At 37.6% G+C, this 15,675-nt stretch overlaps 1 protein-coding gene across 1 annotated transcript in view; it reads left to right on the plus strand.

Moving 5' to 3' along the window:
* Positions 1-6,115: 6,115 nt before the first annotated feature.
* The window catches only part of dnc (phosphodiesterase dunce), a 188,445-nt gene continuing 178,885 nt past the window's right edge, over positions 6,116-15,675 (plus strand). The window contains exon 1 of the mRNA XM_090410771.1: positions 6,116-7,379. Within this exon, the coding sequence (XP_090266897.1) occupies positions 7,225-7,379 (155 nt within the window). The 5' untranslated portion in view covers positions 6,116-7,224. The remainder of the gene's footprint in view (positions 7,380-15,675) is intronic.

Here is a 15,675-nt window from a genome sequence, read left to right on the forward strand (position 1 = left end):
TAATTCTAATAAGACTCAAGTGAAACAAATGGAATTGAAGAAGGATTGGTTAAAATCTAATTGTCTTCACCGCTAAAATTGGCATTTTTGTAACTGAAGAAAGAACGACAATTTAAATTGTCTTCAGAAACTTCTCATTTAGGATAATCAATAAGTTAATTATTGGTCCTCATTACGTGAAGTCATTTGAAAAATTAAAAGGACTGAAGTCAACACTTGAGAAGCCAGTTCTGGGAAATCCAACAGTTTATTGAGTGAGTTTATTTAAAAAAAAAAAAAACTTTTTTTTTTTTTTTTTTTCGAGGATCGATCAAGTCTACTAATTTAAGTTGGAAATTAAATGGAACCCAAAGATTGCAATTAAGTCGGCGTCAAAATTCCACCATATTAAAAACAAATTGCTCTTTTTCATCATTCGCCGAATGAAAATCAAGACCCAGGAAATCCTTTTCGATCAAGGATTTTAGACGATCGATAGAACGACAAATAATACGACCGCTAGAGTTGTGCAGCAAGTATAATCAAAATTTAAGAATAATTTTCGAAAAAAACATCGATAAGATCAAAAAGGAAAACCAGTTTCTTAGAGGACTTGAGCCCATAACAGATACATCATTAAGGAAATTGTTTTTTATTTTCTAGCTCAGTTTCTCACCAGGAGGTAACATTAGTGAAAGATTAGCGGCTCTTAATCTATTCGTTAACTGATTATTAATTAGAAATCCATAAAACATTTCGTAGGCTATAAATAATTAAAGATATTGGATGGCTAAGAAGTTATTGTATCCAAAGCATTAATAACAAGAAGCCTAGATCGTGGGATGATCAAACGAATCAGAAAAATCTCAAAGAGCTTCCGTGTCTCAGTCGGTATTGACCGTGTCACGTGGGAGGAAAGACAGATGCGAATCCTGTCTATGACCTGAGTTAGCCAGACTCATACGAAGGAGGAGGACAGCCAGAGAGTCATGCAATGAAAAACGGACATCAGACTAAGCAGGTACGATCGACCCTCCTGTCAGAGTGTTAAGTTTTTATGACCAAGTTCAACTCGGTCCTTCAGCCGATTACCTTACCTTAAGAAGAAGAAGGTGAGATGTTTTTCTTAAAAGTTTGTTTAATTGGTTGGACCATTTTCCAAAGAACGTGTTTAGTCGAGAAAAAGCACAGCTGCTTTATGATCAGCGTGAAACAGCCCTCAGCTTAATCAATATTATTGCCAGTTAAGAATGGGATGTTTACGTGTGTGTGTGTGTTTATATTAATTTTGTAAATCTTCTTTGATTTGGATACGACAGGATTTAACAAATCCGGATAAAAAAAATAAATAAAAAAAAAACACTCAGCAGCCGACATTGAATAAAAAAAAATTAAATCATAATATTTATAGAACTAAATGTTATTTTGAGTTTCTTTTACTCATTTATTTCTTGTTCTCTCTCGCTCTGTAGCCTTATTTCATATTTACATAATAAAGTTAAAATAATGTCATACAAAAATATATAATATTATGCACAGTATTTATATATATATATATATGATAATTTCTTTTCTTTGTCAAAACGGATGTGACGTATTTCCTTAACAAGCACGGGTTTCTACCTGATGGCAAGAATGAATCACGAAGTATTTGTAGCTCAGTGAGAAAATACTTTTGCCATTACTTCCAAACACTTTGTCTTCGAGTTCAACTTACACTACATGAAAAAAAAACGAAACAACTTTTTTTCAACTTAATATTTTATGTAAATTATTAAAAACAGTTTTATATATTCATAATCACATTAACATATAAATTTGACGAGTTTTTTCTTTGATGTGATAGCCTAAAATACAATATAGCTCTGCAACAATTCGTTAGAAATAATGGACGATAGTAACAGCTCAATTGTTACGTCTCAAAATTGGACGCACGTGTGTGGCAGACTGATACCGTGCTGTAACAATAATAAGAACTGCAGTGATATGCTCAATAGCCGTACGCTACCAATGGGCCCATAACAATAAGTATATAGCATTTGCATAGTTTTTTTCAACTTTTTTTATTGTTGTCAATTTTAAGCCATGTATCAAACCAAAATCGTGCACTTCGAGTACCTTTTTTAAATCGAAGGTTAGGTGTGTGTGTAACCTACTTATATACAGTAGCACAATATTTGTAAACAATGAAAATATTAAGGCATATACGTATAGGACATGCCTCCAGTTGGATACAACAATCTCTGTTTTTGATGTAAAATCTAATCTTTGCACTCACTGACCAAAGATTATTAACGAAAGATTGTTAACGAAGATTATTTCTGATCGTGTAATAAGATATGACTTTTTTTTCCACGAGGTATCATAATATTCTGAATTATCTCTACTATTGTAGAGATAATTATCTCTGACAGGTTTGCATCGCCTCTCATTGCTTTGTTTCTCGTGTATTTGATGCAACTCAATGAAATCCGATATTCTTTTCCGAATCGGGGTAGCTTTTCAAGAATAATGCATGATTGCAAAGAGAGTACGGGCGACCCTATCTCGGTGGTACACAACCTTATCGGAGTGGGCTCGCTACTGGCTGTTACGGTTAAGCAAAGTGTCACCTTTTGCTGATAACTGGATCAGTGGGGGGGGGGGGTAAATACCATTGAGACGAGTAGAAGTGGTGAGCGGAAAGCGCTGACAACACTCTTGTCAGCACTTTTCACTCGATATGTTTTTTTTTTTTCCTCCAATGCTAATGTTGCAGTAGTTTATCCTGTTTTAGGTTCTAGAGTAGCGTGGATGTACCAAACATTACGAGATATTAACGATCTTTCACCTTATCGAAACATTTTAGACAATCATGTAAAAGAAGACAGGATGCACACACTTCAATTTAAATTAAAAAAAAAAAATTGATTTATCTCCTTGCCTGTATAGCTCAGTGAAAGTTGCGTGTGCCATCCACGGTGCTAGACCGCTCGAAGGAAGAGCGTTGTAAGTTCTATTCTAGTCGTCGACTAGAGGAACTTTGACTAAGACTTTTTTCGACCGGTTCCCGAGTTTGTCGATCTCTGGGCACGGGTAAGCGTGTTTTTGTTCCCGTAAACCCAAGAAAATCGACCGTGGAACCCACACTGTTTTCAGACAGTAAAATATAGGGTTAGGATTAGGGACCACGAGATGACCGCACGTCTTCACCAGTGCCTTGTATAATTGTTGATAGTCCTGGGCCAGCTATCTCTGATTGACTATCGGTGGAGATTGAACTGTCCACTCAGTCTCCAAAAGTTAGATAGGGCTAAAACGGACTATACGAGAATTAAAGACATTAGCTGATTGTTTTAACAGAAATGCAGAGTTTGTGATAGTGTTTAGACATCTGCAAGCTGTCAATAATAACATGCCTTGTGATAAAGCAATCGAAGTAACTTTTAATTTGTCCCAGTGCTGGTCCGTTCGTACTGCAAAGTACGTGAATAGTACAAATTATCATTTATTTATTAAAATATGATTAGCTTAATGTTAATTGATAATATTATTATTCATTTATAGCAGTTTGGATTAAACCTTTAACTTTCATATATTAATATTTGCATCAGTGACGTTCTCGTATTGAAAATAAAAAAATCGTAAAAAAAAAGGGAGTTAGTGGATCTCGTTTAGCTCTAATTTTATGAAGATCCGTGGTTAGTCGGTCTTCACCTTCACTGATAAGTTGGAGACTATCAATGAATTAAGATTTCAGGGTAGACATTATGAGAGACAGTTTCCGCCATCTAGTGGTCCCAAACGTTAACAGATATATTATGTCTGAAATGGTGCGAGTTCTTCGGTCGATTTGGCTGATCAGGATTCGAATCCCGTCTAGTATATGAAAACAATCATAATAGCTCATGAACTGAAGGTGAGTTAATCTTTCTCATATGGAGGGGGGGGTCATTAATTTTCTGCTTACGTAAATATAAACGAACAAATGCGCAAATTGTATCTGGGGATATTGTAGAAATTTCATTTTGCAGTGAATGACAGGGGAAGGAGGGATGTGTTAGCAACTTTAATGAGCACTACAAACTTGCCTATCTATAATTTATTTCAGAGAACTGATGATTGTGTTTGCATTCTCACGAATTTTCCGATTAACTGAAGCCATTTCGCAAGCAGTTCTGATAACCTCACGATGAAGGGTCACAATATCGATCTTGTTTGTTCCCTGCTTGCACCACATTACGGGAAGAAAGCTTTTAATTCACGTTAGTCCTCGTGATGTGTGCTCACAATCGAGAGCGCGAGGTTTGCTCGTGCTGTGATCAGAGCATCCGGGTAATTTCTGTACCACCGACTGGTATTTGTGAGACGGGTCAGGAGAGGTCAAGACAGCTTTATCGCAGTTTATGACTAGTTTCCGATGAACAGTTGTCTACCCTATTGGTATATTATTCATGATGTCGTTGATGTGATCATCTCTTGCATTGCAGTCTTATAAAACAATCCCGATTGCATCATCGCAGAGGAAAATCTATATTTTGATCGTCCTCTTGAAAAGATTAAGCCTGACGTCACGTTTCCACTAACAACTTCAGGTTCTGAGTAGACGCAATAATAAGTGCATGTTTTCATTGTTATCGAAAAAATAACATCAATAAGTGTTTATTTTAAATAAGTTATCTAATTCCATAACGGTTTGAAGTGATCTACGAAAAAGTGTGTTTTTTTTATCTGTTATTGGAATAGGTGCGATGAAGGATCCAGTATCACGTGACATTCTTTAACTAGTTTGCATTTGGTATTGTGAATAATTCTTCGAAATAAATAAACACATCGTGTTATTAAATTAGATTTCTTGAGTGAGATTGTGGAAACTGAGATTGAGAATTTTGTGTTTTGGGGCATTTTAAACGCCAGTAGAGTCGCAATTTTCTGAGAGGTACGTATGACATTCTTCGTTAATGCTCTTCGGACCATTTCTTGTGTCATTCGTTTATTCTTTTGACATATTTTGTCAAAAGAATAAACGAATGCATTTAAAAGGCGTGTTTCAGATGTTAGCTTTTAATAGTAGACTTCGTGGAGGTTTGAACACGTAACTTTTTGAGACAAATTCAGAAAAATCTAAATCCGTTGAAAGCCCCTGTCGTCAATCCACTTCAATGAAAATAACCTTTTTTTATATCCCAGCTTTTGCAACTGTGCTTTCCTAAATGAAGCAACAAGAGTTTGTGGAGGGGGGTGGTCGGAGCTACGTGCTTTATGGCGCTTCGACAAGACTGGAGAAGAGCCAGTTTCCATCACTCACATATTTAGAAGCTTTTCTGAGCTGCTACCAGTAGAAATTAACGCGAGTCATCCTTCCAAGCACGTGCTATTTTTAGAGACGTTTTTTTTTTTTTTTTTTTTTTTTGAAGGCAGATGACAAAGCAATGCATTCATATTGTAACGCTCCTAGTTATGCCTCGAAGTTTTGTACAATCCTCTTACCGTAGCGAGTTGGCACAATCACCTTCTCAAACACATCGACCAGAGATGGCCAATTTTGAAATTATTCCATTTCATCTGTTATGCTAATATTATCATTCGAATTGTATTTGTGAAGTGTGCAGTCTCAAATACGCGATCTGTATATATATATATATTTTTTTTTGGAAATTACGACTGTTAGCCCACACCCAAGTGATGGTAGGTAAGTCAAAAAAGATTGCGAAACCCACTTTAGCGATCCGTTTACTGAAAGGTAAGCTTGTGAAAGAAGACTTGTCTTCACACACAAAAAAGCTTATCTTTCGCGTCGAAGAAAAAATATTCTGCTGGGAATAATTCGATTTAAGAAATGCATTTTTCGATATTTTTTTTTTTTTCGATTTTTATAGAATATATTCCAAGAGTTTTAAACACACTTTGTAAATAAAATTAATATTTTTAATAGGAATAAAACACTTCTTTTAAATGCGACTGGCAAAAACAGCTTAAGACGTTTTATAACTGGGAACGTTTTTAGTTCTTCCCCTCTTCCTCTTGAAAGGCGAAGACCTACATCGGAAGCCGTGACGTAATGTCATAGATCAGTCGATACGCTTTTTTTGTGTGTATGTGACGATGACGCTTTTCTTTTTGTGATGGTGACAGATGTTTCGAGGGGTGAAAGAAGTGAGCTTGTCGTTTATCAGCACTTGTGGTTCACAGTGCAAGATGAGCCTTTCTCGTCACCACTAGTCACATTCGGTGACCCGCGCAAAGAGGTCGTTTCGGTGCGCATCACTTTTGATGTGTTTGAGACACGGAGAAAGTGCAGTGTTATGTTACCTATGGGTTCGACTGAAGATTCGCGTTGAGGAAATGGAGACAAATTGCGTCTACGAAACTTACCTGAACTATGCTCTCTGTTAAGGTTGGCGGTGGCGACTTCGGCGTTATACGAAGTGGAAACCTTAAATCAAGACATTAATCAAAAGTTTGTAGCTTTTGAAGTAAACAGAAGCAGAAATACGGAGAATCAAATGCTTTATAGAGCTTGTAATGCAGACTAATTGGTCCTCTTAACTAATGACGCATGTGGCGCCACCTGCCAACCAAATCACTGACTCAAACAGAGAAAGTTTTGGGGGCTGGAAATATTGTGACGTTAGGCCTAATGGAATTAGTCCCACGGGGGACACTAAAGAGGGAGGATCGGATCTCAAGTGCCTGTCCGCGAATTCTTGACGCCATCGATGTCAAAGTCCTCCACTTGACTAGCAACACTTCCTCTTCATCCTCACCCACGAACCCTTGGTGTGCCCGTGCTTTTCTGCGTGCAACCTACAGCTGCCTCCGCTATCCCCCTTCGCATGTGACCCTAGACGCTTGAAGTGGCGATGTCAAAATACTTCGCGCAACGGATCACGTGTGCGGTCCTGCCAGCTGAGGGTTGCTATTCCGGGACTGCGTGCGTTCAGACTGCGATTTGCTCGCCTTCACGAAACGGATCCCGGTCTCGATGTGTTCAGGTGTGTGCCGACCTCCGTAATTCGGCTGATCTCGTGTTGTTAGCGTAACCCTGGTGAGAGTTGAGTGGATGCGGTGTCAGCACCGGGAGTCCGAAACGTGACTTCGTGTTGGGATGAGTTTTTCTGCAACAATTCTAACCTTCGCTCTTCTTTGGTGGGGGTGGTGAGGAGAACTGACACTGCATGAGGCACACCGTGAGCTGCTGCCGCGGCTACACTTCCTGATGTTTCCCCTAACTGGTGCACAACGAAAATTCCAACCACACCGGCCATGAGTCATTTCAAGAAAGTTTCTTCGCAGAGGGTCCAGTTCAGTCGGATGACTGAGACCAGACAGGTGCTTACTAAGTCTGTGTCAGTGTCTTATAACAGGTCAGTCAGTAAAAAGGTCACCGGACAGAAGTTCCAGTTCACTTCGACTTCAAGGTAAGTAGCTTACAATTCTGTATTCGGTTTACTTGATTGCACTAAAAATCTGACTTTCTTTATCCAACAAAACTTTTTTTTTCTTTTTTTTTTAAAAAAAAAGCCGAATTCCTGAAATTTTAAAATATGATGAGATTTTCAAGTAGCCAGTTGTACTGATGCATCATCATCATCATACATGACAGCGAACTGCTGTTTCCAGTTTCAGGATATACTTGGTGAGCTCTAAGCAGCTTACATGGTGATAAATGGTGTTTCCAACCATTTATCACGTTAATTATCCTTAACGATGTATACCAAATATTTTTATTTTAGGTTTTTTACATTAGGTTTACGCAAGGCAAACAGTTTCTACAACTAATACTTCTTATAGTCCTTAAAAGGACTGGCTTAAAGGGGGCGAAGCAAGAATGCTTTTCATCTTCCCCGTTATCTGTAGAGGACAGTGTAGGGACAAGGTGTTATTGAGCTATTAAAGCTCTGATCGTGGCAAGAGGGTAACAGCAATAGTTTTTTTACCTCATTATTATTTTATTATCTTCTATATGGAATATTTAAAGGTGTATAGAATATTCTTAAAATTTTACAAAAATTAATTTAATTTTAATTAAACTTATTTATAGTTAGATTGACTTTAAATTTAGTTAGTTAATTGTACATGTTATTTTTAAAATATTGAATTATGAGATTAGTACTGTTTATAAGAGCAATAAAATAGTTTTAAACCGTGTAAAAGTAACTTTTTTTATTTTGAACTATCAAACAAAACTTTAAACGATAGAGGAAATTGTGCAGAAAAAAACAAAGCCACAAGACTATATGTATCTTCACTTAATTTACTACTTAAACTGTCATAAAATATATTTCGGTTCCGTTATGTTTTATATGAGACTTTGAAATTTCAGTGTAACAATAAAAACCATAATAGCTGTGAGCTGCAAGTATTCCCTTGTCTAGCGTACAACTGCGCATGCGTATTCTGTCGATAGATGATCGGGTATATTCGTTCTGGCTTCGGAATTTCTGCTTAAATGATGTATTAACTCGCATTTTTATTGGATTTATAGGTGTTATACATAATTAAAACTCAGTCCGTCTTCACTTCGCTACAATTGTGGGGGGGGGGGGGGGGTAAAAGATTTATCTTAAATTAGAATACGTTTATGTGATACGCGTCAGGATGGTTTGTTTTTGATTTTTTCAACTGACTTCTGCAACATCTTTCATATAAGAATTTAAAAGTACCTTTTTTAAATGAAAGGGTTCTCCCCACCCCGAAAAACTTGGAACGCACTTTTCCTCTCCGGGTTATGACTCGGCTAACTTAAATGCAACTTGCTAAACTTCGCAAAAACAAAGCGTTTTGTTTTGAATGATTAATGAAAACATCGGCGTGATTCCACACGCGATTTGCAGCAACGTGTGGGAAAGAATTGTGTGAAGAGGGAGGGAGGGACGGGACAGCGAGAGGGTTAAACAGCAGATGTTGTTTTTCGGGTGTCTTAGATGAGTGACAATCGGACTGGAGCTGCTATTTTAAGCACGCAACACAACAAAGAGGCCAAGTATTTGAGCTCTTAAAAAGATAAGGGGGGAGGGTGTGTTGATTGCCAAATGTGCCGTCTTTGTTTTCTCCCACTAGCGACTGTTGCCCACTTTTTTGTATTGCAGTGATCCATTCCGATTGCACAGATGGCGGATGCATGGCACAATCACTCACTCTACAGGCCGCCAATCAGATGAACAGAAAGAATTCCTTCTGTTCATCTTTCATACAGCACACCTGTCATGATCTGGCTCACCTGGGAAGAGGTGAGATGTTTGGGCACGGAGATATTGGCAGAGAGCCACACATCAGCTTCTATAATGTTCTTCCATTATTTTTTGGTTGCCGTGAAATGAGTAACAGATGACCCTTGTGCATCTCTTACAAGTACTTTCTACATAGAATGAAATACGTTAAGGAAAGTGTCGATTTATTTGAAAATATTATTTTCCTTTTTATATTCTTGTACAAGACACGCTTCAAATAAATAATGGCTTGCTTTACATATCCGTAACCCTTACGAAAAAAAAAAAAAAAAAGATTTACAATTCTTGAAGTTAACCTTAGTTAACTGAAGTTTAAAATTATCCATTCTTGATATCCGGCTATCAAGAATGGATATAATCCTAGACGGGTACGCTACATTTCCAAATTGTATTCTTCTATTGTGACGTCATTCATAATCGCAACAGTTGTTATTTATAACATGCATTTGTAGAACGAAGGCCTTCTCAAGTTCATCGTACTCCAGTGAACTTAATAAAGTAAGGCTATTGTACGAAGGAGTATAATTAACTTTGCTGATATCTTTTCTCTCATATTATTTCCACTGTCATTTCCTCTTTCATTCATTTCCCTATAAACTCTCAGTCAATCTGAAATAACCTTAGCAACAAGTGCCCTCCTGCGCCAACTGAAAATGAGATCAATCACCAGAGATGAGTAACCTTTTGCGTGTGTGGAGGAAAGGAATTTTTTTATTTTTATTTTGCTTTACATCTCCGTATGTGCGTGATACAATCAGTTATTGGTATTTCTTCTTTCCATTTTCAGGCAAGTTGAATCTCCTGGTTAGGTGTTTACAAGTATTAAATTTTACCGAATCTGGCTCAGAAGATATTTTGTTTAACTACCACTTTGGTACCTCGAAATATTCCTTACTTTATCTCATTTGTTGAAAACACTCCCACCTGGTATACGCAATCTCAACCTATTGTTGCCATACAATGGAGAGCAAGTCGCATCCGTTTTAATCTGCTGCCATTCATAACATCGATTGCTTTGTTGTCCAACACGCGCATCCATTGTTGCTATGCATACGTCAAATTATTACGTCGTACAATTTAAACGAACGGGGGGAAATATTAAATTCATTACGGAGATTATTGCGCTACATTTGAGTTGATGGTTGGTTTTTAATAATGCTCACGGCTAAGAAATGATTGCATTTATTACGGACAATTAACTAACCGTGATCAGACTAATCTATCTGGTTATGAAGATAATGAAAGCGTAAGGAACAGTCGGATGACAACAAAAAATGTTGAAAGACGAAAGACGTGCTCGGTAGATGAAGTATGAATTCGGGATTAAAATGCTGTGATTATGGGGAATGTTTATGGTCCCTGCAAAAAAATAAAAAGACAAGATTTTATATTTTAGACTTTATATAAAGAATCTTCCACACTATGTTAAACATCTTCACACAAGTGACTTTCAGTGCGTTTTATTTTGTACTTAGTTTGATACGTTTATCCTTAATTCCGTACGCGAGGAGTCGTGTATGGAGCTCGTAATTAATTATAGCATTTTAATTAAATCGTGTCAACTAATACAGTAAAGAAGCCTACGACAAAACTCAGCGACTGTTCAAAACAAATAATACAAAGTATTTCACAGAGACTCGATCTTTTACTAATATTTATCCCTAATTCTACTTTGTAAGTAGAATAAATGCACAACAGAAGTTCTTCCAGTTGGAGATTGGCGCTGCCTCTGTAAGACTCAGTTTTGTTCTTTAAGGATTTCAACTGATAGACAGCGTTCGGGTGCCTGTGTAGTATTGTTTTTATTGCTTGTGGAGTATCTGGTTCCATCATGCTAGAAGACGTTATTGGTTCAATTCCAGTTGCCGACGAGGAAAGCCTTTTTTCAGCTGGTTACGCGTTAGTCTATTTTTGATAGGGAAGTTAAGCTTATTTAAATTTATTTTTTTTCTTTCATCATCGACTTCCAAAAGTCAATTAGGGTTCCGTCTACTCCCCTTGGATAATAATAGATGACGTTAGTACAATTTATTTATTTATTTTTTTTTTTTTATCAAATTGAAGCTCTGGCATTAGTTATTTCGAATGTGTTGTTATGTAGAACGTGAATATGGGCGGATTTGGCTTATTACTGGAGATGCGCACAGTCCTGGCCGTACCAATAACGAGTCCAATTAGGATCAGTTTGGTGGACCCTTAAGATAATTAGGCATCGCGAATATATGCTTTTAAATAATATATTGATTGAGTGATGATTTTACAAAAATAATTGTAAAGATTTTTCTTCTTTTTTTTTTTTTTTTTTTCAGTAAAATCTTCCAAACTTTTATCAGATAACTTTCTTGCTTCTGATTCCAGTTGGTCCAATCGCTTTAAGGCTGGTTCTGGATGCGTATGCACAGTCCTTATAATCTAAACACTTGTACAGAGGCAGTACGTCTCCCTGCTAAATTAGGGTTAATTGTTTACCTTCTTGAGTAGGTTTAGAGGGAGATAAGCAAGCTTATAATCGGTCAGGCCCGAATACTACTGTGCAACCATAATGCCAATATTTCCAAAGTATGAGAATGCGTTAGGGACAGGCTTCCCCCTCAGATAGTTACTCAGTTCCGAAACAAGATATACATTTATTTAATCTATGGTTTCTTAGGATTCTTCGCAACCTTCTATACACCCTCAGCGATCATCAATTGTATTGCGACTGGAGAACCATTCTTTAGATAAAAGTGGAAGTCTTGTTGGTTGTTTAAACAACGGAAGTTCTATAGAAAAGCATAAGAAATAAAAAAAAAAAGAGACGTATTGTGTTTTATAGAGAAAGGAATTGAATCAATTGGTCCATTTGGAACAATATTCCAAATGGACCAAAGTGCAGGGAATTTGAGATGAAGATGTGTTTGCGCTAGAAAATGCTAAACGTAAGTGTTAGTTCTTGAAAAGATTTGTTTTTCCTCTGGGAATCACCGTAATACTAGACGAATGGGGATATTTTTCAGGGAAGAAAGAGAACTATATTTCACTTGTATTACTCCCACTATTTAAAAAACCCATCCAGATCAGTGTTTTAGGTGGATTGCAAATGAAACGATTCTGAATCGGGAATGCGCGAGTACTGAAATGTTTGTCAAATAAGACAGGATCGAAACATCACTGAGTGATAAACGGAAAGGGCTTGAAATCAGAGAAAGATGAACGATGCATAATTGGAAGGGACACCTCTGAATTTCGAAGAATCATGGTAGAAGAACTAGCTACCATGTAAGAAGCAAACTAAACACCACAGGACAGGAAGTCAATTATGCTAAAAGCGATCTAATGCTATGAAAATGCTAAGAAGCGACCGGATGTCACTGGGACTTTCCCTAACACCTCGAAATTCCTTGTAATTTGTGAGGAGATGGAATTTATAAGGATGATAGCTGAAATGAGGCCCATGTGCTGGAGAAGATGACTGTTGACGATTTTCTGCATTACTTCTAAGACAAGGTGAGAACAGTGGAATGATAATTCGACTGTCGGCTTTTTTTTTTTTTTTTGAGGAATAGCTGTGTTTGGGGGGATACCTTCCAAGTTAGCCCATATACAGGGGTCATTTTGGAGGGGAAACTTTGAGTATAGTTGAAGAGATATCCACAGAGAGAAGAGGCCGAGTATCTGGATTAGTCAGATATGCTTTTGATACCCTTCTGGAGAAAGATCAAAGGAAGCAAGCGGTGCGTTCTATCAAGGCTGCGATTTTGTTTCTTGTAGCAATAGGAGGAGGGAAAAGAATGTAAGGAGCTCGGGTTTCTTCTACTTTAAAAGATAGTAATTTCTTAGAAGTTACAATGACGTTAGATAAACAATAAAATCTCCACTAGTTCAAGTGTCAAAGATTTTTTTTTTTCCCTCGATGTATTCTTTGAAACTTGATACTCTCGCAATACCCAACCCTTTTGAAGTGAACGGCAAGTTCTTTGAGTGATTAAAAGATAAATAAACACGACGCCGATAAGAAGTCGTTCATGTCCGGCCGATATCGCAGACTTGTTAAAATTACACGCTGGATAAGGGATGCCACTCTTATACCGCTGCCATGTTCGATGGTTTCTATAGCAACTCCTAAGTGTCGAGCACTTTAGTTGCTAGCGTGGGTGGGTGGATGGGTGCGTTCACGCAAGCGCTCGTGCACATCATTCAAGCTCGTTTCTTAATTCTTGTTTGACACAATGAATGTTGTTCACCGTTAGCAACCACACGACTATTCGAAGACGACAGCTAAAATGTCCTGATGTAGAGAAACAAAACTAAGTCATTCAAACCTTTGGTATGTCAGATCACTGACTGGCTCACGCCATATCGACGACAGTTGTGATTTGTTCGTCGGAGAAATATTTTCTTCGAGAAGTCTTGCAGATGAGGATTGGATGTGGCTTCTTGTTGATAAGCGTACATAAAATATGAGTCGTTACTGAAAATAGTCTGTAAAAAAAATAAATATTTCTACTTTCTAACAACTTCCACGAGAGATTTGACGGTACATTCAAGTGAAGACGGGTACTAGTCTGATTTTAACAGTTGGTTGGCGAGCAATGCGCTGAATGGACAGTCCTCAAGCTGATCTAGATTTTGTGAACTTTCCACGTATTGTGATCCACTCAAAACTCTGAATGTCTGTAGTTCATTCGGTGTTGACGATGCCCTTTGGTTGGAAAGACCCGGATTTGAACCTCGTCTGAGATCTATTTTTAAGCACTTTTCGACTAAACGTGAGTTAGCCTATTATAATACAGAACTGACCGTACGGCGTTCGGTAACATCACACATGAATAGCTAACAAAGTAAACTCTGTAATTGCTTCGGTTGTAATTTCCAATAAGCCACCAAAAACGTCGCGTTCACCATAGCAGCTGAACTCGCATAAAGGATACGAAGTTATTTCGGCTCTATGATTGTGATCTTCGGCCGTCAACCTCGCTCTTAAGTGAGTGCGAGTAAAGCGAAGCTGCATCTTCGCGGAGGAAAATGAAAACTACAATGGTTTAGTGGTTATTAAAATCGTTTTATCTGGTTCGACGTAGACCAATGCAAATGGTTTTTTTTTTTTTTTTTAAGTATTTTGTATATTAGGGAGTGCGGACTCAAATGATATATTTTTATGTGCGTATTCCTTTGAAGAGATTCTGTAAGTCTTGAAAATTAGAACCCCGAAAAAGCAGCTTTTATGCCAAATAGAAGTTTCCAAGCCTCAAGGAGTGGAAAAACATTTTGATCTGCTTTCAGCCAACCCCTTATTCACATCTTGGGTGAAGGTACAGACGCTCACTAAAGATGGGTCTTTCGCCGATTAGTGTCCATTTATCAAAGCGAATTGCTGCAAAATAACGTGGACCCGCGATGATGCTCGTGTCATATCGGTCAACTCTTTGTGTGTGAAGTCGATGGGCGGAAAAGGAGGTCATCTAGCAACGTCGTAATTGCAAATAAGAGAACTAACATTTCTTAAAAGTTTAAGACGATTTCTTTACGTCCTTAAAAGATTCTCTCGCAAACAACTAAATCAGCCAATCTGAATATTAACTCGTTTTGTGTTTTTAAAACGTTTTCTTGTTTTATTGTAGCATAGAAAGAATAATTCGTTTTACCCTGAAAAGAATCAAAGCGAACGGATCAACGTAGTCACAAAAGTGATACAAATTCTGACTTCAGACAGGAAAAAAAAAAAAAAAATTCAAAGATAAAGCCGAAATCTGCAAATGGGACGCGAATGCATATTTAAAATGCATCATCTTTTCAAAATCCCATTTCAGAACCATTTTATGATTTTTTTTTTTTTTTCAATGCGAGTTCATCTCAACAACTCTGCAGGAAGAAAAGAGATTGGTTTTAAGCGAGGTCACTAAAAAGGAAGGATAAAGGTGATCATTTGGTATGAAGGTTTCTTCCTCAATAAAAGGTTGGAGACGTAAATGGACATCGCAAAAAAAAAATAAATAAATAAAATAAAAAAATAAATTAAATCCGTCATTTAAAACCTCCCACTAAGAATTTTATGGGGAAGGAAGAGAAGAAGGATGTCACCTCCTTTAATATATAGATGGCGCTGTGGTGTCAGTAGCATATTTCCCTCTTAGCATCCCTTGCCAACTAAATAAAGAATGATTAACTGATCGTGTGGCGCCACATTTAGCTAACGACGTCTTTAAGACGGCTTTTGTTTTTAATGTTCTTATCTTTACTCTCCCAAGGACTTCTTACAGGTAATTACACCCGCTTGTTACACGACGCGCGTCGCTCTAAAAAGTGATTCAAAGTGTCGGAAGGTTTTCCAAACACAGAAGTGACTTCGGTTCATCTGGTAAGGGAAAGATCCTTCTGGGGGGGGGGGGGGTAAAAGCTTGTGTAAACCCCCCCCGTTAGACTGAATTCGATCGAATTCGTAGAAATGATACTGAAAATTCTGTCGTAAACATCGTGCGGTACGACAGACTTCCGATACTCAGTT

The sequence above is a fragment of the Typopeltis vanoorti genome, chromosome 20, assembly GCF_054136105.1.
Source record: "Typopeltis vanoorti isolate ZY-2024b chromosome 20, IOZ_Tvanoo_1.0, whole genome shotgun sequence".
In the NCBI taxonomy this organism is placed as follows: domain Eukaryota; kingdom Metazoa; phylum Arthropoda; class Arachnida; order Uropygi; family Thelyphonidae; genus Typopeltis; species Typopeltis vanoorti.